Genomic DNA, 25,362 nt, shown 5'->3' on the forward strand with positions numbered 1-25,362 from the left:
CTGGTGTGTTTTCAGTTCAGATCATGTAACCAATCAAACAGTGACTCTGGGAGTGTGGGCTGAAAATCTCATTTGCATTGTCAGGGTGGAGTGATTGTGATCCTCTCAGAATAGAGCAGCTCTGTCTCCAGAGACCATGTTCAAACCCCAAGAGCTTTATTTGACTAGATTTACTGCTACTGATCGAGCTTCTGAAAAGCACCTGGACAAACACTACATGCACCTTCATCTGTTAGTTGAATGATGTTGTCAGACACAAATGGAGTTTGTTGAGAAGCTTTATTGAATGTTGCAGCAAACACAGCAGATTGAAAGATCAGCCAGTGCTTTGACACTAGAGCTCTCTTTCAGTATTGAGTTGTAAATGACTACAGCTGCAGCACTAGACTCATGTGAATCCTGCCTGACACAGGACACTCAGATACGCTCATCTTCAGGAGAGAGCAGTGCTCACTGGAGAAACATCAGCACTGCGAGCGACTAACAGCGACTCTTGTGGAACGAGGCCTCATGAGGAGCTCCATCATGTGTTACTCTGCAGACGTACAGCTCTCCCGCTTCCCAGCGTGCTTTGCTGAGGGTCAGGACACTACTGCGGCTGTAGCGGCCGTCCTGCTCGCTCTCTGTGCTGGTCACAACCCCCTCGGTGACCCCTGAGCCGTCCAGTGTCCAGCTCACCAGCGCCCCCTGTGGAGAGTAAGAGCTGAGCAGGCAGAGCAGTGCGGCTGAGTCTCCAGAGATCTGCAGAGAAGAGGGCGGCAGCAGAGACACTGAGGGCTTCACTGTGGGACCAGCTGCAGGAGACAAACACAACACATTCACAAACACAGAGAAAACACAAACACTACATACATTTCAATGAATTCTCACAAATAAAACAAAACATATTAAGATATTTACTGCTTTAATCCCAGTAGATTTATATCCCTAAATGATGTCTTTGTATCTTAGTTCAGTGAGGTATTTAACTCAAACTCTATTTCAAACAGAGATTGTGTGACTACAAATGATATCACTCGAATTAGAAATTAATCAACTGAGTTTTTTTTTTTGTATAAACTGTGCTTGTATTAAAATGAACTGAATTATAAACACAACATGAGCAAAAGAGATTCATAATCATTTATTGATCTAAAGAAAGTAGCTCCAGTTCCTTTTTATAATATTTTTCTTTTTATTTTAAATCTCTTTTTATGTATAATATATATATATATATATGTGATAAATGATAAAATCAAGAGTAAGCCACAAAAAGTGAATAATTCAGTTCTTCTGAATATCTAAACGTCACAATATTTTAGATTAAATATTTACTGTAAACTATATATATAAAATGTGTAACACTTTGCAACAAGATTCATAAGTTAGCGTTAAATTATGCGTTATTTAATATTAACTAAAAATGAGCAATACATTTGTTACAGTATTTATTAATCTTAGTTAATGTTGATTAATAAAGGTTCAACTGTTCATCGTTAGTTCATGTCAACTCAGGTCCATTAATTAATATTAGCAGATAAAACTTTGGATTTTAATACTGTATTAGTAAACAATTAATATGCGATAGACTTAGATTAATAAATGCTTTACAATAATTTTTCATTGTTAGGTTACGGTAACTAATGTATTTAACTAATATTAACAAAAGAAACATTATTGTGTTACCAAAATATTATTGTTAGAAAAAAAAATCTGGTTCAATTAAAAAAAATAAAAAATATATATATATATATATATATATATATAAATATATATATATATATATATATATATATATATATATATATATATATATATATATATATATATATAATAATAATAATAATAATTGTACGCAATCTAAATTGTATGTTTGCAGTGGAGAAATTAATAGAGACTTACCGAGCATCAGTTTAGTTCCTCCACCGAAAGTCCTCCACAGTCATACAATCTCATGAAACACTCGTACAAAAACCTCTATTCCACTCGAGTGAACACAAACTCCAGCAGAGAGAGAAACACTTCAACACACTGAGAGTAGAAACACTTCAGCTGACAACAACTCTAAATAATATAGGTTTTGAAAAATGATTTTCAAATGTAAAAACTCCTTCACACAAAATCTTTTTTAAAATGTAAAAATGTATTTTTGTAAGACATAGCAACATGACACTGACTCACCACTGAATCAATATTAATTTCTGACATTGATCTATATTAACTGTGCAATCTTGTTTTAAAGTTTTTTTTTTTTTTTTTTGTTTTTTTTGAACATGTAAAAAAAAATATATATATACAGACATGCATACATATATAAAATTAAAATTAAAATAACAGCTGAATTAAATAATATAATAAGCTTTTTATAGAAACCAAAATTATTATAGAAATTCCCATGTTCAAAAAGGAGTATGAAGAAGTTCATAAACTTTTCAGGTCCTACCCCATTTCTCTTTTTTTATCCTTTAGTTAAATACAAAACAATTTGATGCTTCTCTTATACATACATCTTTACATACACCGTATATCTACCTACCTTATATTCACATAAACCCATGCATTCACATAGATACAGATGCATGCATACATGCATACACACACATTCCCTTTTTTTTCTTTTCTTCTTCATTTCCATCTATCTATAGCAAATCAAGTAATAACACCTCCATACTAGACTTAACATGTAAACCAATGAACCTGTATACACTACTATCACCTCGAGTCCTTTCATATTCATTTAATATATTCAGCTTAAATAGTCTTTTAAAATTACTCATAGTTGTACATGATTTTATCTCTTCACTGCAGCTGTTCCATACAATAACTCTTTTGGTTGTGATGCAGTGATATTTAGAATTTGTTCTTATAAATTTATTTTTAAATACAAATGTTCCTCTTAAGTGATGTTTGCTCTCTCTCATTTGAAACAACCCTTGAATACTATTCGATAGCTGTTGATTATTTATTTTATACATAATTTGTGCAGTTTTGAAGTCAACAATATCTCTGAATTTTAGTCCTTTTAATTTAATAAACAGTGGAGTAGTTGGTGCTCTATAGGTGGTTTTATTTACAATTCTTAAGGCTCTCTTTTGAAGGGTAAATATTGGTTCAGTATTAGTTTTGTAAGTGTTGCTCCATACCTCCTAACAGTAAGTGATGTATGGAAGTATGAAGGAACAATACAACGTGTACAATGTTTGTTGATTTAATAGGTAATTGATTTTATACAATATAGCCTTGATATAATGTATATGTGGCTTCCAACATAATTTTTCATCGATTATTACTCCCAAAAATTTAAGTTCTTTTACTCTTTCTATTTCAATATCATTTATCACAAGTTTTTTGTTTAAAGTTGTGGCACGATTACCAAAAATTATAAATTTAGTTTTACTTAAATTCAGTGTTAGTTTATTTGCATCAAACCAGCTTTTGTAATTCATTTTCCACTGTATCCAAGAGTTGTTCCATATTTTCTGCAGAACAGATTAAATTAGTATCATCAGCAAACAAAATGGTTTTCAGTGTTTTTGACACCTCCCATACATTATTAATATACAAGTTAAACAACAATGGTCCCAACACTGACCCCTGGGGGACCCCACAGGTAATTTTCTTTGACTTTGAAATATGGTTTTTGCAGTTCAAACATATTGTTGTCGATTATGTAAGTAGCTATTTAACCAAGAAAGTGCAGTCCCCCCTAATTCCATATTTGTGTAATTTCATAATCAAAAAAATTGTGGTCTACTGTATCAAATGCTTTCTTAAGATCCAAGAATATCCCTACTGCATATTTTTTTTCTTCTATTGCTGTTGTTATTTCTTCCACAAATTGAATAAGTGCATGTGAGGTTGTCCTATTAGTCCTGAAACCATATTGAAAGTGTATGTTTTTCACCAGCCTTATATATTGGTATTACTTTTGCCATTTTCATTTTATCTGGAAAAACTCCAGTTTTCAAAGATTGATTACATACATGCGTTAAAGGTTTAACAACACAACCAATAATACTTTTTATCATAAACATGCCAAATACCATTCCAGTCAGTTGACTTTTTACACTTAAATGTTTTAACAATCTCTATAATTTCATTTTCATCAGTTTCCTTAACAAACATAGATTCATTAATATTTACATTCTTGCTTAACACATCATTTATACTGCCAGTCTTTGCAAACCCCTCAGCTAAGCCTGGACCAACTCCAACAAAAAAATCATTAAATTCATTTGCAGCTAAGGTCATATCCTTAACTTCTATATTATCTTTTGTCAGAAAATAGTTAGTGTCTCACGTTTTACCTTTTTTATTCTTGATAATTTCATTCAGCACTTTCCAGGTATTTCTTAAATTGATTCTGTTGTCCTCCAGTAGTTTACTATAATACTTCTTTTTATTGCTTCTCATAATTCTGGTTAGTTTGTTTTTATATATCTTATATTTATTTTCTGCTTCTTTTGTCCTCTTCTTTAAAAATTCATTATATAATACATTTTTCTTTTTAATTGCTTTTAATATTCCATTAGTTATCCACGGTTTTCATCAGATTTCAGTTTTACTACTTTCTTTACTACAGGACAGTTTTTTTTTCATAAAGTGGTGTTACAACAGTCAAAAATGAATCATGCTTCATTCACGTTATCTACATACACTTTTCCCCAATCTTGTTTCATTAAATCCTCTTTGAATATATTGATATTTTCTTGGGTTCTGTGTCGGGTCATTGTGTATATTTTGTTGTCTTTCCTGGTCCTAGTGTAGCTATGTATGTTTGCAAAAACTGGCAGATGGTCACTGACATCGTTTATTATTAGACCACTTTCAACTTTATAGTCAATGACGTTGGTAAATATGTTATCAATTAATGTGGCACTATTTATTGTAATTCTGGTTGGTCGAGTGATTGAGGGATACAAACCGGTACTATACATCAAATTAATGAACTCTGTAATTTTGTTGTGTTCTTGTGGGTTGAGCAAATCAATATTGAAGTCTCCGCAGATAAATTTTTTTTTTTTTGTTATTGCTATTACTAAACATTTCTGTTATTTTTCCCTTAAACATGTCAATATTTGATCCCGGTTTCCTATAAATGCAGCTAATTAAAATGTTCTTAGATTTTTCCATTTCAATTTGTACTGTGATGCATTCCATAATTGTATCTAAAGCAAAAGACATTTTATTAACAATTTTACATTGATATCTTTGGTCAATAAATAATGCAACCCCCCCCCACCTATTGACTGTTTCCTATTGATGATAAACAGTTTGTATCCCTCAATCTCAACCAAATCATGAAAGTTATTCAGTTGAAATCAATTTATCATTGTGTCAACGTGTAATTCATCTTGCTTATGTTTCATACTGTGTTTTATTCTTCTAACTCCCACCCTTCACTTGCAAACACTCACTCGCAGCAAAAATGGTATAAAGTACAGTAATGAGATGAAGACTTAAATCAGAGGTTTAGAAATAGCTGCTTCATTATACAGTCGTGGCCAAAAGTTTTGAGAATTACATAAATATTGAAAATTGGAAAAGTTGCTGCTTAAGTTTTTATAATAGCAATTTGCATATACTCCAGAATGTGATGAAGAGTTGATCAGATGAATTGCATAGTCCTTCTTTGCCATGAAAATTAACTTAATACCAAAAAAACCTTTCCACTGCATTTCATTACTGTCATTAAAGGACCTGCTGAGATCATTTCAGTAATCATCTTGTTAACTCAGGTGAGAATGTTGACGAGCACAAGGCTGGAGATCATTGTGTCAGGCTGATTGGGTTAGAATTGCAGACTTTACATGTTAAAAGGAGGGTGATGCTTGAAATCATTGTTCTTCCATTGTTAACCATGGTGATCTGCAAAGAAACGCGTGCAGCCATCATTGCGTTGCATAAAAATGGCTTCACAGGCAAGGATATTGTGGCTACCAAGATTGCATCTAAATCAACAATTTTATAGGTTCACCAAGAACTTCAAGGAAAGAGGTTCAATTCTTGTAAAGAAGGCTTCAGGGCGTCCAAGAAAGTCCAGCAAGCGCCAGGATCGTCTCCTAAAGAGGATTCAGCTGCGGGATCGGAGTGCCACCAGTGCAGAGCTTGCTCAGGAATGGCAGCAGGCAGGTGTGAGCGCATCTGCACGCACAGTGAGGCGAAGACTTTTGGAAAGATGGCCTGGTGTCAAGAAGGGCAGCAAAGAAGCCACTTCTCTCCAAAAAAAACATCAGGGAGGGACAGATTGATCTTCTGCAGAAAGTATAGTGAATGGACTGCTGAGGACTGGGGCAAAGTCATATTCTCCGATGAAGCCCCTTTCTGATTGTTTGGGGCATCTGGAAAAGGCTTGTCCGGAGAAGAAAAGGTGAGCACTACCATCAGTCCTGTGTCATGCCAACAGTAAAAGCATCCTGACACCATTCATGTGTGGGGTTGCTTCTCATCCAAGGGAGTGGGCTCACTCACAATTCTGCCCAAAAACACAGCCATGAATGAAGAATGGTACCAAAACACCCTCCAACAACACCTTCTTCCAACAACCCAACAACAGTTTGGTGAAGAATAATGCATTTTCCAGCATGATGGAGCACCGTGCCATAAGGCAAAAGTGATAACTAAGTGGCTCGGGGACCAGAATATGTTGAAATTTTGGGTCCATGGCCTGGAAACTCCCCAGTTCTTAATCCCATTGAGAACTTGTGGTCAATCCTCAAGAGGCGGGTGGACAAACAAAAACCCACTAATTCTGACAAACTCCAAGAAGTTATTATGAAAGAATGGTTTGCTATCAGTCAGGATTTGGCCCAGAAGTTGATTGAGAGCATGCCCAGTCGAATTGCAGAGGTCCTGAAAAAGAAGGGCCAACACTGCAAATACTGACTCTGCATAAATGTCATGTAATTGTCGATAAAAGCCTTTGAAGTATGAAGTGCTTGTAATTATATTTCAGTACATCACAGAAACAACTGAAACAAAGATCTAAAAGCAGTTTAGCAGCAAACTTTTTGAAATCTAATATTTATGTAATTCTCAAAACTTTTGGCCACGACTGTACATAATGGTGGTCCTCCCTCGTGAATATCATATGATGTAATATAAATATAATAAATGAATCATGGGTGAGAAATATTTCTGAAGAGGGTGGTTCTAAAAAAGGATTTTGTGTCATGCTGCATTCAGTGTAAAGTTCTTATTTTTATATGCTATACTTTATTTAAAGGTGATGTTGTTGCAGTGTAATTACATAAATAAATACTGAATAATATTAATTACTATATACTTACTGTAAGGATTTGGTTGGGGTGTTGGTTTAATTACTCGAAATGATGCATAATTTACTGTTGTTCTTGTTGTTGTTGTTAGAGTAAGTACATGTAACAGTTGTAAAAGCATCTTCTTAAAATAAAGCTGTTGTAAATCCTGCCCACTTCTTTGCATCGTCAGCACATGCTTCAGTGCTCTGAGAGTGTTTATAGTGCTGTGAGTTTAACACTTCATGACTGAGAGCAGAACAGAACACAATCTTCATCATCACACAAGACACAACAACAACAATGAACAACATCATCATCCTCATCTGGACTCTCTGTATATGTATACAAGGTAAGGTTTTCATGTTAATGTTATGCTGACATACTGTAGTTATGATATTATGAAGATTCACATTTACAATACATATAGATCCTGTTTTTTAACTCCTGCTACTTTTCTAACAGGTTTCAGTGGACAAGTGACTGTGACTCAGACTCCCTCTGTAAAAACATTTCAGATTGGTGAATCAGTCACTATAAACTGTAAAACAAACACAGTAGTGAGCAATGCCTGTACAGGTTCATATACTTGTATGGCCTGGTATCAGCAGAAACCTGGAGAAGCTCCTAAACTCTTGATTCAATCTGCAAATCGAAGAGTGTCAAACACTCCATCTAGATTCAGTGGCAGCGGATCCAGAACTGATTTCACTCTCACCATCAGTGGAGTCCAGACTGAAGATACAGGAGATTATTACTGTCAGAGTGTACATGAGATCAACAGTAAATATGTGTTCACACAGTGATAAAGAGTCGTACAAAAACCTCCGTCAGTCAGAGTCACAGTGACTGCACTGATACAGCTGAGAGACACTGCAGCTGCTGATGAGAGGAATCAACACACAACACATGGACACAGCATATCAAACATTTCAGAGACTATTTATTTAGATTATATATTTGGGAAGCAGAGATTTATTAGTAGAAACAAGGAGAGAATAGTCAAAACCAGGCAACGGTCAAAAACAAGGCAACCAGTCAGAGAAGCAAACAGCATGCAGGAGCTGATTAAGATCAGAAACCAAAGATTACAAAATCCAGAGACATAAAACCAAGAGTGTAGAGTGTGAAACAAGCAACACTCCACACTGAAACAGTCAGGGTTTAAATAGGCCAGTCTAATTAGAATAAACACCTGAGAAGAATCACATCAGAGTTCAGGTGAGTGTGACATCTGTTGTTGGAGATATTTGATAAATGTGTGTCAATACCAAGGAAATATAATAAAATTGTACTGTATGTCACTTACTAGATTTCACATTGTCTAGAACAGTGCTTCCCAAACCTGTCCTGGAGGCCCCCCTGCCCTGCAGTTTTTGTATGTCTCCCTTATCTAACACACCTGATTCCACTCATCAGCTCGTTAGTAGAGACTGCAAGAACTAAATTGGAAGTGTCTGATTAGGGAAACATGCAAAATGTGCAGGGCAGGGGGTCCTCCAGACACCGGTTTGAGAAGCACTGGTCACAGAAGAAAATAAATGTTGTGTGCTTGGCCTGGTATCAGCAGAAACCTGGAGAAAGCTCCTAAACTCTTGATTCAATCTGCAAATCGAAGAGTGTAAACACATCTAGATTCAGTGGCAGCGGATCCAGAACTGATTTCACTCTGACCATCAGTGGAGTCCAGACTGAAGATACAGGAGATTATTACTGTCAGAGTTACCACTACAGTGTTCACACAGTGATAAAGAGTCGTACAAAATCCGTCAGTCAGAGTCACAGTGACTGCACTGATACAGCTGAGAGACACTGCAGCTGCTGATGAGAGGATCACAAACAACACAGTGACAGCATATCAAACATTTCAGAGACTATTTATTTAGATTATATATTTGGGAAGCAGATATTTATTAGTAGAAACAAGGATGACTTAATGATCAAGTCTCACCAGTAACTTATTGTCTGGCTCATCTGATTCTCTCATCTGATTTTCATGATGAATCATCCACAGATCAACAGTTGATTCAATCATTCAGAAGGTCAGTATGACTGCTGAGAGTCTCAGTGTGAACAAACCTCATCTCTCCATTAGTCTCCATTAGACTCATTTCAGAGAATAAAGAGTCAAACAGTCAAACTCATATTTGAGTGATTGTGTTCCTCTCAGAATAGAGCAGCTCCATCAGCAGATGTTCAGCATCCTCACAGGAGCTTCATGATACAGTAAAACTACACAGAGTCAACACACAGAGAACCAATAGTGATCTGTTTCAGTGTTTGAGCTTCAGAAACTGACTACACAGAATAGATTCATAATTTCCTTCATCTGCAGGTGTTTTCATGGTTCACTGAGTGACATTTGATTATAAAATATGAGCTTGAGTTCTGGGGCCTCATTTATAATAACGGGCATATAATTTTCTGAAATTCTCTACGAGTGATTTATAAAACCAAAAAATAAATAAATAAAAATACACACAATTTTTTTTTTTCCTAAATGCATTAATCGTTATAAATCTCAGTTCATTTTAAATAAAAGCACAATGTGATTGAATCAAACACATAAACCTACAGAATGTTCAGAAATAGGAATTTATGGTTCAGAAGTACAACATTCATCACCATGAACAAGAAAAATCCAAATGTGTTCATATTCAGTAAATAATTAATACCTGTGATGTAATTTTCACAAAGCATAATATTAATGAATATTGTGACTGTCTATTTTTACCTTATTATTATTATTATTATTTTAATCTTAACAATTTTATAAATGTTGAATTATTTTGATGGTATATATGTGTACAAATTTGTACTTATGCTCTTATGAACAGATAAAAATATTTTCACATCATTTCTCATCATTTGTCTTTGAAAACACCAATTTGTTCCTCACTTTTAGGATGAATCCTACATCATTTAGGATTCGATCATACTTTCATTTAAAAATGAAGCTTGTGACAAATTCAAAAAGACAAAAATGAGTCAAAGACATAAAGATAAAATATTGTTTTATTGTTTTATCTAACTGAAATTTGATTAAATAATATCCAGTACAGTTGAAACAGCTGTTAAGTTTTTTTTTAATTTTTAGATTTAACTGTGCTTTTATTTTGACTTCTGTAAATATTAATCAGATTAATATTAGTCTAATATATCTTTGAACAAAACCACCAGACCATCATTAAACACCTCAAGATCTGAACATTTAACTCTTAAAAATATGTTTAGAAAGCAGATGATCTTTAATATTATTAGTTTTTTTATTAAGCCAGTAAAATAATTAAACACTCACTGTAACAGAGTGTCTGTTGATTTATGAAGCTCATTATCATCATAAAGTATTCAAAATGTTATTGTTTTTAGAACATGAACAACCTGAGACTGACAGCTGCCTGTTCTGTGTATGAAGAGCATTTACATACAGAGACACTTTGCATGAGAGTGTTTATAGTGCTGTGAGTTTAACACTTCATGACTGAGAGCAGAACAGAACACAATCTTCATCATCACACAAGACACAACAACAACAATGAACAACATCATCATCCTCATCTGGACTCTGACTCTCTGCATCCAGGGTAAATACTTTATAATAAATCACAAACTATACTAAAACTTTTCATATACTGTGGGATTAGTATGATATATTAGAATGATAATATTTGATCAAAATGTTCACTAAAGAACTAAAATGTCTTATTTCAGAGATCTGGGGGACAAATGACAGTGACTCAGAATCCAGCGATAAAATCAATCAAACAAGGAGAAACTGTTACAATCAGCTGTAAAACCAGTCAGACACTTTCTAGCTGTAGTACCTGTGTGTCTTGGTATCAGCAGAAACCTGGAGAAGCTCCTAAACTCCTCATTTATGACATAAACAGCCTCCAGTCAGGAACTCCATCTAGATTCAGTGGCAGTGGATCTGGCACTGATTTCTCTCTGACCATCAGTGGAGTCCAGACTGAAGATACAGGAGATTATTACTGTATGAGTCACTACTTTATGAGTACCTGGATGTTCACACAGTGATAAAGAGTCGTACAAAAACCTCCGTCAGTCAGAGTCACAGTGACTGCACTGATACAGCTGAGAGACACTGCAGCTGCTGATGAGAGGATCACAAACAAGTTACAAATTTAATTCTAATTTTAATTAATTATTTTATTAATTTTTTAATAAAATAATTTAGGTGGATTATAATTGTACACTCAACTATACAGTAGATGGACGTACAACACTTTTTGATCAATGTTTTTTTTTCATCACACTTTATATTTGGTGGCCTTAACTACTATGTACTTACATTTAAATTAATGTAATGTCCCTAACCTTACATGTATCCCACCTCAATAGCAGCAGAAGTGCTTTGCAATAAATTATGAACACAATAAGTACATTGATGTAGGACCTCGGTGAACAGTCACACCAATAACTGCAGAATCGGCTACTTCTGCCAAAGGAATTAAAAGAGCATATTTCTATGGCGTTATTTCCCTGTCAAATGTCGAGAGCGCATTATTGTAGCGCGAAAGTACATTCATATAATGTGCGAGCGCGAATCTCTCTGCTCGCGCGCGGAATATAATGTGCAAGCGCGAATCTCTCTGCTCGCGCGCGGGAACTGGGCGCGCGCTCTCACATACACGTTGCTCTTGTAAGAATTTTCTCTGGGCTCGCTCAGAGAGTCTACCTGCACTTAAAACGTGTTCAGTGCAATCGCGAATCTCTCCTCACTGCATGAAAAGAGCTGTATACGGACAAATACGGGATGGGAAATCTCTGCTTAACTGTAGGTTTGCCAGATAAATGAGGCAGAGTGCTTGGAAAGGTAATACACAGAAGTAAACTCGTGAAACATCCAGAAACCTTAGGCTACGTATGTGGATGTATATAGGAACTGGTGGAAGTTTCCAGGAATCCTTACAGCTGGTTGTGAGGAGGGGTGGGTGTGAGGTGTGAAGGGCTTTTTAATATGTGAAAATTATGTCTCTGACTTTTCATGTTTAATGTAGTCTAGAGGAATGCAACAAAGGTTATTTCAGAATATATATTTTCAACACTTTGAAAACATGTCTCCAACTGCCCTATGTCAGTATGTTGTGCATGTATCTCTCAATGCTGCATTCATTGTATAAAAGAAGCAGTTCAAATGAGACATTTTGTTTCAAAAAACATCATGTAACACATTTTGCTAGCTAGGATGTTGATAAATTCAGTACCATATTCATAAGTCAGTGAAATTTAAAGCTGCTTGTTTTTGCTGATGTCTCATGATTTGAAGTCCACTGTTTCTATTGTTATTATGATTCTACCCTAACATTTCATTAAATCTTGTAAAATAGAAACAAAGAAATCTAAAAGTCTTTCACATGTGAATGCAAAACATGTTGGGTGATACAGACTGACAAACTCGGGTAAAAATATCTGCAGATACCTGTCAGCTACTGTACTTCTAGTCCAGAGGTGCCGATACTAGGGCACGCAGGCCAAAGTTGGTCTTTTATAATATATCCATGTCACATTTGACCCTGGGCCACAAAAACATAAGTAAACCCATAAGTAGCACATGTAGGTTATATTTGTAGCATTAGCAATAGCCAACAATACATTAAATGGATCAAAATAATAGATTTTTCTGTTTTAATATTAGGATATTAAAAAAGTTCCATAAAAATAATAGTAATGTAAATATATTTATTGGTGTTTGTGTGAAGATCACTACATTTATCAAAAATATATTTATCATTAGTAGCCTAATATTTGTTGCTAAGGACTTCATTTGGACAACTGGGGATTTTCTCAGTTTTTTTTTTTTTTTTATTGTTGTATCTCTGCCAAATATTTATAAAGTAAAACTCAAAAAAAAAAAAATGTACCCGTATGACTGGTTATGTGGTCCAGGGACACATATTATAAATTTTATGTAAGTTTAATTGCTATATCAAAATAACTTATGGGTATATCATATCAAGCGACACAGCCAAGCGACTTTCCGCAACAACACCTTATCCCCTAACACGCTTGTTAGTAATATAAATAATTTAATTTGTTATTTTGACTGTTGCAAAAATGTTCTCAAAATAAACAGTCAATAGACATGACTACCTTTTTAATGTGTAAAAATTACTTTATATGTCTGACTCTTCATGGGTTACATTAGTCAAGAGGAATACAACAAACATTGTTTTAGTATATCAAGAAAAAGGTTTATTGCAAAGGTTGACATTTACAGATAATGACAAAAAATGAAAATAGACATTAACAATGACAAAACAAATTTCTAAATCTCTACCACAGTGCATTGTGGAATTACAACCGAGACCTTCTCTTTAGTGTGACTTAACTGCACGGTTGATGTACTAAGTACACATCTGCCTTCTATACGCTCCACAGGGAGAAATGCTGCAGCAGTATCAGTCTGTTCCGGCCATTATGTCGGTGACGTAAGGGAATGCAACCAGTGACATTACAGTATCATTCGCGCGAACACAATTTAAATTGTCGGCATTGTGTACGGAAGTCATTTTTTGCGAATTGCGACTTGGTGAAACTGACTATTGTTTGTGATGGCGTGTAAAAGGAAACCTGAGTTTTACTACTCCCGTGAGTAATAGGGCTTTGCAACCAGCAGCAAGCCCACTGAGCATAAATGATATAATGAAACAGCTGATCTCCGGTCAGAACGCTTTGTCTCGTAAGCTTGAGGGTTTGATGGAGAAGCAAGCTGCAAACACTGTTCTTCTCGAAGATGCTATCCAGCGTCTTTGTGCTCTTGAGCGAAAGTTTGACGAGCAAAGACCGCAAGAGGAACAAAAACCGCGGGGAAGAGCCATTACATAAAAGGATAAAGAGGGCGCACAACATGGGCATTGCGGTAAGTTGAGTTTTATTTTAGCGGACAATATAGTAGTAAAGATATGTATAATAAAGGCTAGATGTTTGGCCCGCACCGCATTTGGCGGCCATCTTACCACGGGGAGCTCGCTCGCTCGCTCACTCGTAGTATTGTGTTTTAATGGTGCATGCACTTTTAAATAACAATAACTTGTTCCATTTTCTACCGATTTTCAAACGGTTTGGTTTGTTATAAACGTTAGAGATGAACCTATGACACTTAGGGTGGCCATTCGTGCCAGTCCCGCCGGACACGCCCGAACATGTTTTCAGGTGCGTTCTCCGGAAGTCACGTTGGTCGACCGCATACGTCATCGAGGTTCTCACATTTCAGTTAAAATACATTAGAAAATTAAGATTTATATTTTTTAAGACATACAGTCATTGTAGTTTCATTCTTACCTTGAAATGTAACGGTTTGCTTTTTCTGAAATTGAACCCGAAATATAAACCTTGATGACGTATGAGGGTCAATTATTTTTGACCCTTTCGTTGTTGTAGTTGTCCGGCCTTTTAACAGTTTGTCACGTCTGTAAGTTACACAACGTCGTTTGAAAACTTTTGTTCCCAGCCAATGTAACGTTATGTGTGCATGTATTAAAGCGTTTTTTCATTCAATGTTACAGGAAGCTGTAAGGCGCCTTCACAATTCGGAAAACAACCCACATAAATATGATCCACAAACTGGGTAAGACTGCTGTTTTTCTGCTATGTTTATTTGGCCTTTGTGGGCCATGCTGTTTATGGGGTTTTACATATTCCTTTTAAATGTATTTAATGACACACTTCTCTCTTTCCACACAGAATAAGTTCGCCTCGTAACCAAGCAGTCATGACTTATCTGCTAGAGGACTTGAAAACAACTTTTGTAGATGCAGACCCTGAGTGTATACAAGGTAATTTTAAAATGTTTGTTTAACAATTTTAATGTCCATAATTTTAGTCTCTTATATTTTGTCCATCTTATGATTTCAATAGTGTAGTTTCTGTCACTTATCTGAATTTTCTTTTATTCAGCATGTTGCAAGACATACTTAGAAACACTTCGGAGAAAGTACAATTTGTCTCAGCCAGAAAAGTCCCAGCTAAGAGATGCCATTAAAACAGGAGCTAAAAACCGACAAAGGAAAAGACGGGTAAGTGTAGAAATTCATCAACTTGTCTTTAAAGGGATAGTTCACCCCGAATTGAAAATTCTGTTATTTTCTTCTGATAACCACAAAAGAAAATATTTTTAGGAATGTTTGAAATCAAACTGATCATGAGCTCCAATCACTTCCATAGTATTTATTTTTTACCTACTTTAAAGTCAATGGGGCCCATGATTGGTTGGATTATAAACATTCCATCTTTTGTGGTTATCAGAACAAAGACATTTACAGGTTTGTAACAACATGAGAGTGAGTACATTGACAGAATTTTCATTTTTGAGTGAACTATTTCCTTTAAGTTTGATACATTTCTGGGTGTTTTTAGTGGTTAACACATTGTGTGTTTTGCAGTTGCTGGATTCCAGGTCCAAGGTTGTTCAAACCGATGCAGAGAGAGCGCTTTGGCAGACTGCAACAGTGGAGCTGATGTCTGACGAGGAGGATGTCATTGTTGATGGAAGGCCAGTGTGGATTGTGAGGTCTCCATCTCACAGGAACCCACAATTGTCAGAACTTTGTGAGGAGCTTCAGCGCAGATTGGAGGCAGACATGCGCTACACTATTTTGCATCATCAGCGTGTTAAGGCTGATGGAAATGAACATGATGGACCTTCCTTTCTTCAACTTTAACTAAACTGCACTGGTTTTGCAATTTTAATAATTGCACCACAAACTGCACATTTTCACTTATTCTCTTCTATTTTATCTTATTCTTTGTATACTTATTAGGTTAGATTTATTTAGTTTCATATTCTGCAACTTATTTTCTTTTAATATTGTGTGTGTTTGCTGTGTTTGGTTACATTTTAAATACTTTGTGCTGTGTGTACATACTATGTAGTTTATTTAGTTTTATATTCTGTAACTGTTATAATATTGCTTGTGTTTAGTAAAATTTTATAAAAGTACTTTGCTTTGTGTACATATTTAGTTTTATATTCTGTAACTGTTATAATATTTCTTGTGTTTAGTAAAATTTTATAAAAGTACTTTGCGTACATATTATTTCGTTTTATATTTTGTAACTGTTATAATATTGCTTGTGTTTGGTTAAATTTTATAAAAGTACTTTTTCCCCTGTACAGTTCCTATAGTTTTATTTATATATTTAATGCTTTATTTATATATTTAATGCTTTAAGTGTTTTGGTTTAATTTTAATAAAAAGAAATTCTGAATCCATTCTGTTTCTCTATTTTTGAGGGGGTTGGGTTGTATAGTGGGTGGGGTGGTTATGGTTTATTAACATAGCTGGCCAAAACCAATCAAGTCACTATGCTATGAGGGCTTGGGTTGGAAAAGTGTCATCTGCAATGGATTTTCTTTATCGCGGATTGCAGCGTTGAGTGTTATAATCAATCACGCACTGTTTTTTATTTTTTATTTTTTTATTATTATTATTTTTTTTTTAATCTAAAAAATCTAACCTTCAATGGGCATGGCACGTAGTGTGAACAATGTGGTTGACCGTCTAGGTAATTTATGTGTAAAATAATCCAATCGCCCTCTTCCCAGACATTTCTAAGATACATTTGACGTATTTAACATCAAAACAAATAAAACTGGTTACCTGAGATCATCGATTCGGCGGATTCATCTAGGCTCGTCTTGATTGAACTTCAGTGAACTTATTCCATGATGGGTCGTTCGCGAACTCTTAAGAGCCCTTGTAGGTTCTTGTAGGTGAACGACGAGAGCTAGCTCGCATATCTGAAGAGCCGACTCTATTTTAAAAAAAATATAGCCTATAGAAATTAAATCATTATGTAATAATGAAATAATGGATGCATTTTATTTTATTTAAAATAATTGACTAATTCAAAGAACAAAAAAATATATTATATAGGCCTAAAGGCGCACATATTCGTTTCGACTGTCTGATCAGCCTCACATTCTGTTCCTGTCAATCATACAAGAGGTGTCAACCAATTATATGGCATGAGGGAGGAGCCGAGCCATCACACACAAACCACACACACAGTGTCAAACTCGGAGAAAAAACCGCATCAGCCCCTCGAAAGTAAGGCAGCTTGCATTTCTGAATGCAAATCTCTCATAAAATAAAAATATGATCAGCATTGTGTGTGTGTGTGTGTGTTCATGCTAGTTATACAAAAACATAACTAGTGAGATAGTTCATGCTGGTTTATATAACATGCCAAAAAAGATGGACCAGTTTAATCCTTTCAGTTATTTATTTTTCTTTAATATGGGTTCTATTATGTTGTTCAGATTCAGATTGTATTTGTTTTATAATGTTGTTGTTTCTATACATTTAAAAAGTTGTAATTTAAATGCAAATGTTTAATAGTATTCTTTTTTCATAACAAATCAATGCATTTTTAAAGAAATTGTGAGACATTGTGAGTATGATTTCATTTAATAATTTAATTAGAATTGTTTTCACACCTATCATAGTCAAAACATTATTGTTTTTTAAAGAGCCGTTTGTGAGCCAAAAGAGCCGGCTCTTTTCAGTGAGCTGAGTCAAACGATGAAAAAGAGCCGAAATGACCATCAACCAATAAGATTCCATGTACGATGTCGCGTTTTCATTGGTCAGTCGTCGAAGCCTATTTCTGATTGGTTGTTGCCGTTTTGACAGCATTTATGCCAAGAGCAAAGAGAAAGAATTCGAAGAGAAGAGTACTTGGCCATGCGCGCGAACGCACGGGACACAGTCTAAGCACATACACGCTTACTTTAAGCGAAGAGGAGAGATTCGCGATTGCACTGAACACGTTTTAAGTGCAGGCAGACTCTCTGGGCTCGCTCAAAAATTCTTACAAGAGCAACGTGTATCTAAGAGCGCGCGCCCAGTTCCCGCGCGCGAGCAGAGAGATTCGCGCTTGCACATTATATTCCGCGCGCGAGCAGAGAGATTCGCGCTCGCACATTATATTAATGTACTTTCGCGCTACAATAATGCGCTCTCGACATTTGACAGGGAAATAACGCCATATATTTCCTCCCATCTGTACAATCTGAACTCCATTAATTATTAACTAAAGAGTAACAATGCTCAGTTGTATGTCAGCATTTAATAGAAGTGACAACGTGATTCCGCAACAGAGGACTTTTGTTCCGCCCGCTCATCAGAAAACTAATCAGGAGTTAATCATGTGACGTCGACATCCTGTGTAAGCTTTCTGTCAGCCTTGTTGTTTTCCAATTAAAAGAGTTGACGACATTAACTCTTTTCACAAGATACAAGGACCCTGTGTATCAAGAAGCATCTCATGATCACAACGTATGGAAACCCCTGGGGCCCCACAGAAATCATTAATAATTAATGGACCTCAACACAAAGGATCCATATAAGATCCATCCCATGACTCTGCTTCCTGCTTGGTTGTGAAGTTTTCTACAAACTGAACTTTTCAATAAATGATCTCAAAAGGACAACCATTGAGAATCTGAAGGTTTAATTATATTCACAAATAATATGTTTTATGTCTTATATATGTTTGATGTGTTTCAAATGTAATCGGTGCAAATTTAATCAATGTTTTACTGGTTTTAGCAGATAGTGCTATTAAATGTCTATAAGATATGGAAAGTTTAGTGTTGAACGAAAGCTCACGTTATTTGCTTAAACTTGGAGCTAATGAAATGTCCAAATTCTGTATTGGGTGCATATTATGACACTTTATAAGGTATTAACCAAAGTTCCACAATGGAGTTCTCTCACATGACGATGTCACAGGATGCTTAATCAATGCACAAAGAGAAACAGTATGGGGCATGTCTAAGTTCTGCAACAGCATCCCATTGGAAGATCACGTCGTGGGATGGGCCAAATCCTCTTGGATAAAACCCCAATGCCTGAACTAATTCAGTGCACGCTTCCTTCTTCGCCATGGCTTGAACTACTCCAACGCTGCTAGCGTTCTTGTCATCCAGAACTCAAAACCACTCTGTTGAAACTTCGTGACTGCCAAGAATCTTCGAAGTCTTGCAAACAGCGAAACTATCCGAAGAAATTCTGAAGCTCTACGTAACCAGTCAACCAACCAATCACCAGGAGGGTTTTCCCAAAAGACGTCATCCAAACGACAGATCTGCAACCAACCCGAGGTGTGGGGATTCCCTGAGACGAGGCAACAAGCAAATCTCCAACTCCGCTTTTCAGCGCAAATGCAAGTAAAACAAACAAACTTCATTCCTAGCTGAAATAAGGTGCAGATTGACCTTAAGCAGTAAAGATAAGACACATCTCTGCTTTTGTGATTTTCTTGTTGCGATCTAACGAATAACTTACTCCTGGGACTCCATTCAAATTCCGTTATCATCCTCTTCAGTAACTGTGTGTGTGTACGTGTGTGTGTATGTATGTGTATGTCCATTAGGTTTTAGATCCATGTAATAGAGTAGCTCAATAAATTCTTGTTTCATTTATAAAGAAGTATTGTCTTGTGTGGTGTATTTTAAGATTAAACTTTGCCCAGATCCTATGCTACCTAGCTCGTAGTTTATAAATTATCATTCTGTTTGTATTCTCATTAAGCCATGAAGTAATATACTAGCCACTAGCAAGACTTGCTCCTCATCCTCCCAGACTTTGCAGTGTCTGTGCGAGAAGGCTCACTGGGGGAAATGCATATTTGCATAGAACAACTGGCAGTGAGAGGTCTCTGGAGAAGCAAACAGGTCTACCTGAGCGGCTCCGAACCGTCTCCAAATCATCTGGACCATCAGGGGATGGAGTCACCATTCTCCTGGGAGCATTGCTCGAGACAGCTCATCGGCTGCACGGTTGAGCAGGCCCGGAAAGTGAATAGCACAAAGTGACCTCAGAACCTTCCAATTCCAAAGGAGGTGGTGGCGGGCGATTTGCTACATGCGACGGGAGTGCAGACCACCTTGTCGGTTGATGTACGCTCGCTGTGTTGTCCATTCAGACAAGCACGTTCTTGCCTCGTAAGTGATCTTTGAGATGGTTCAAGGCAAGGCGCACTGCTAACAACTCTAGGCAATTGATGTGCCAATGCAGCTGCGGGCCCGTCCAAACCCCTGAGACTGAATGCGTGTTGTACGTGGCCCCCCAGCCAGTGGTGGAGGCATCCGTGTGAACCACGGCATGCCTGGAGATCTGCTCTGGGGCACCCCTGCCCGGAGGAAAGCATGATCTGACCACGGGGTGAGGGTTTGGCAACAGGCCGGTGTAACTTGGACCCAGTGAGTGCCGCGCTTCCACACCCACCTCAGGACTCAGCCATAAAGCCAGTGGTGGAGCAGTCTCATATGTAACACGTCAAGCAGCAGAATCTTCATGGGACAGCTCTCCCTCCGATGCTGAGATCACCATCTGGTCGGGGGGAGGCCCACTGGATACCGCTGGTACGCTCTTTGAAGAGGGCCCAGCGCGTTCCGTGGGTTGTTCCACTGGATCGGAGGTGCAAGAGGAGTGATGGTTTAACACTTCATGACTGAGAGCAGAACAGAACACAATCTTCATCATCAAACAAGACACAACAACAACAATGAACAACATCATCATCCTCATCTGGACACTAAGAGTCCGTCAGTCAGAGTCACAGTGACTGCACTGATACAGCTGAGAGACACTGCAGCTGCTCTACAACACAATCACACACAACACTGATCAACACAAACACACACAACACTGACCAGTGAACAAACACTAATAATACAATATAATTTCTGTTAATAGAAATATTGTATTTCTGAAGAGAATGAGAAAGTGTTTTAATATAATCATCATGTTTTAGGTGTAATATATGATTGCTGCTAATCAAACTGAACAGACTGCATTCAGTCACTTCTGCTGTCTGGACGTGAGGCTTTCCATTTGACCCACAGAAAGATTTACATTCTTAAACAATTACTGTCAGAACGACTGATTCTTGATTCATGATCACAGATTTTTATGACATTTTCATATATATTATCTCTTATGAATGTAATGGTGAGTTTGTCTGTGTGCTGCAGGACTACAGCAGAAGTGAAACTGGTGTGTTTCAGTTCAGATCATGTAACCAATCAAACAGTGACTCTGGGAGTGTGGGCTGAAATTCCATTTGCATTGTCAGGGTGGAGTGATTGTGATCCTCTCAGAATAGAGCAGCTCTGTCTCCAGAGACCATGTTCAAACCCCAAGAGCTTTATTTGACTAGATTTACTGCTACTGATCGAGCTTCTGAAAAGCACCTGCACAAACACTACACGCATCTTCATCTGTTAGTTGAATGATGTTGTCAGACATAAATGGAGTTTGTTGAGAAGCTTTATTGAATGTTGCAGCAAACACAGCAGATTGAAAGATCAGCCAGTGCTTTGACACTAGAGCTCTCTTTCAGTATTGAGTTGTAAATGACTACAGCTTCAGCACTAGACTCATGTGAATCCTGCCTGACACAGGACACTCAGATACGCTCATCTTCAGGAGAGAGCAGCGCTCACTGGAGAAACATCAGCACTGCGAGCGACTAACAGCGACTCTTGTGGAACGAGGCCTCATGAGGAGCTCCATCATGTGTTACTCTGCAGACGTACAGCTCTCCCGCTTCCCAGCGTGCTTTGCTGAGGGTCAGGACACTACTGCGGCTGTAGCGGCCGTCCTGCTCGCTCTCTGCGCTGGTCACAACCCCCTCGGTGACCTCTGAGCCGTCCAGTGTCCAGCTCACCAGCGCCCCCCTGTCGAGAGTAAGAGCTGAGCAGGCAGAGCAGTGCGGCTGAGTCTCCAGAGATCTGCAGAGAAGAGGGCGGCAGCAGAGACACTTAGGGCTTCACTGTGGGACCAGCTGCAGGAGACAAACACAACACATTCACAAACACAGAGAAAACACACTGCAGCTCCAGCACTCTTCTGCCCTGCAGCATTCACAGCATTTCAACAGGACTTTCAGCAGCAGACATGAGGAGTGCAGTCAAAATCACAACAATCTCATCATTCGCATCTTTCAACATCACTACAGCTGATATTACTGTCTATACAATAAACAAACTACACAAACACTTTACACATTTAAATCAAGTCTCATAAATAAAACTAAATTAACTAAGACACTGACTGTTTTAAGTACAGTATGTTTTTTTTTTTTACATCCAAACACAACATTGTGTTTATGTGAGATATTGAGCTCATCTTTTTTTATACTTTTCAAACTTAATTATATTTAAATATAATTTGAATACAAGTTAGAATATGTTACTGTTGAGAATTAGAAAACAACTGAATCAAATGAGTTTAAAAATGTACACAAGTACACATTTTTTTATGTATATTTAAACCACTGAACTATAAGAGCAGCATGAGCAAAAGAGATTGAGAATTATTGACTGAACTTCAGAAAGTTGCTACATTTACATTTTAACATCAAATCTCCTTTTTCTGTGTATGACATCTACAAAGAAAAAGATTAGCTATACATGAACACAACATAGAAAAGAAAGGGAAAAAATTATGAAAAATTGATAAATTGCATACATATAACAAAAAAGTGTTTAGACAAGAATTGTTTGTGCGAAGTGAATATATATATTCTAAATATCTAAACATGTTTTTAAACAGCAAATAACCTGGTTTCACTATTTTGATGGTCAATTTAACACATTCTGTTGACTGTAAGTAACGTTGCACTTACATATCTACTGACTCTCATTAGAGTGATAATAGAGTGTGAATAGAGTGTTAGTAGAGTGTTAGTAAACTGGTAGCGTTAGGGTTAGAATAAGAAGAAGCAAAGCTACTTATAGTCATTATTATGTCTGTTGGGTGACCATCACAATAAAGAGTTATCAGATATTAATCAGACAGTCTACTAATACTCTGATGAGAGTTTGTTGACATGTAGGTGCAACGTTACTACAGAATACTCAAAATGGACCATCAAAATAAATTGTTACCAATAATCTTAATATTTTAGATTACATGTGTATTTTTTATATTCATTATTACAAAAATAGTTTTGTTTCAATTTTAAAAATATTTAGTATGCGCTAAACTGTATGTTTTTAATCAACAATTAAAAAGACAGACTTACCGAGCACCAGTTTAGTTCCTCCACCGAAAGTCCACCACAGTGATACAATCTCATCAAACACTCGTACAAAAACCTCTATTTCACTCGAGTGAACACAAACTCCAGCAGAGAGAGAAACACTTAAACACACTGATAGCAGAAACACTCGATTTAGATTTGGCAAAATGCTTTTCAAAAAGCAAGAATTAATCTCTTTCACACAAAATATTTTAAAAATGTTTGTTTTTTGCTTGATTAACAATATAAATCTTTCATAATCAGATGAAGAGTTTATTCTTTTCTTTATTCTCTCATTTACAATACATGATTCAATCCTATATTTCTCATTCATTCTCTTGTGATGTGCTGATATAAGACTTTTTTTTAAAAGACCTGTATTTGATCTATGACCTTCGATGTGACCTTTGACCTCTTTCTCATAAAGTTTCTCATAATTATGTTTCTGTTCTTCATATGCAGCTCAATCATCATGATTCACAGAAAATTTTTAATTTTTAATTCCTAATAATATTCATATTATAGTGTGTTGCAATATTGAGTGTACGGCAGTCATTCATCTTTGCTGGAAACTACTGAAGTGATTGGATGCTCTGTTGACATGCAGTAACTGCAGCAGCTGAGTCTCTTGTTGAGATCACATGACCAGCTGAACATTACTTTTCTTTGTCTCAGTAAATATCCTGTTATCAGACACTGCTGGCTGTGGGAGAACTGTATGGGGGAGAAATACACCTGTGAAGAGGATATTTCTGCAGTGACTTCTGTCAGATGCTGCGTTCATGTTGATATGTGTCAGTATAAACCACTGTAATAAGAACCAGTGACATATCCACAAAAATGACTTGTCACACAAATGATTCAAAACTTGTTTCTGAAAAATGATATTTGTGAGAATTTAAGTTTATTAGTTCTATAACAGTGTATAAGAGTTTGTTAGCAGCTCAAGCTGTTGTAAATCCTGCCCACTTTGCATCGTCAGCACATGCTTCAGTGCTCTGAGAGTGTTTATAGTGCTGTGAGTTTAACACTTCATGACTGAGAGCAGAACAGAACACAATCTTCATCATCACACAAGACACAACAACAACAATGAACATCATCATCCTCATCTGGACCATTGCAGCTTTTATTCAAGGTGGAATATTACTTTTGATATAAGTAATAAGGCGTTTTTTTTTTTTTTTTTTTTTACCATTTTAATATCAATATTCTGCTATAAAGGTGATTTACTGACAAACTGACTTTCTTTTCTGTTCTTCAGAATCCAAAGGAGTCACTTTGACTCAACCTAACGTTAAAACTGTGCAACAGGGTCAAACAGCTACAATAGAGTGTAACATAGATGTAGGGATACTTGGCAGCTTCTTCGCCTGGTATCAGCAGAAACCTGGAGAAGCTCCTAAACTCCTCATTTATTACATAAACAGACTCCAGTCAGGAACTCCATCTAGATTCAGTGGCAGTGGAACAGCAAATACTGGAAAAGATTTCTCTCTCACCATCAGTGGAGTCCAGACTGAAGATACAGGAGATTATTACTGTCAGAGTTACCATGAGATCAACAGTAAAAGTGTGTTCACACAGTGATAAAGAGTCATACAAAAACCTCCGTCAGTCAGAGTCACAGTGACTGCACTGATACAGCTGAGAGACACTGCAGCTGCTGATGCTCATCTCAATCACTTGTGTCTGTAAATCTCTATTGTATTGTAACACTATCTATCTATTTGCCCAACATTACAAGTAAATATTAAAATTATGAAGGAGGAGCAAAACAATCCAATGAAGTATAAATCACACAAATCTAGATTACTTACAAGACTTTTACTCAAACAGTGTACAAAAGTCTTATTCAGTGCTGCTGCACTAACTGGCATCACTAGTTCCTGAAGGGGTTAATTCATGATCCTATTTTAATTAACTTAATTAAATCTGTAGTGGTTATGGTGGCTGAAAAAAGCTTCCATTGCCCACAGAGTTACAATCCAAAATCTTATTTAACATTTATCATATTTAAAAATAAAATGCAAACTTTCTCCTCATCAGTTTCTTTGACTTTATTATCCAT

At 36.5% G+C, this 25,362-nt stretch overlaps 1 long non-coding RNA gene and 1 gene segment (V, D, J or C); both read right to left on the reverse strand.

Moving 5' to 3' along the window:
- Positions 1-427: 427 nt before the first annotated feature.
- On the reverse strand, positions 428-1,998 carry LOC122144337. The segment is given in 2 exon segments: positions 428-794; positions 1,882-1,998. Coding segments are annotated over 2 exon segments (321 nt in total).
- Positions 1,999-21,522: 19,524 nt separating this feature from the next.
- LOC122144339 lies at positions 21,523-23,611 on the reverse strand. Its single transcript, XR_006159661.1, has 2 exons — positions 23,295-23,611; positions 21,523-22,052 (listed from the first exon to the last, which is right to left on the reverse strand). It is a non-coding gene; the product is annotated as an uncharacterized LOC122144339 (long non-coding RNA).
- Between the last annotated feature and the right edge of the window lie 1,751 nt (positions 23,612-25,362).

This window comes from Cyprinus carpio, unplaced genomic scaffold, assembly GCF_018340385.1.
Source record: "Cyprinus carpio isolate SPL01 unplaced genomic scaffold, ASM1834038v1 S000006646, whole genome shotgun sequence".
Taxonomy (NCBI): Eukaryota; Metazoa; Chordata; class Actinopteri; order Cypriniformes; family Cyprinidae; genus Cyprinus; species Cyprinus carpio.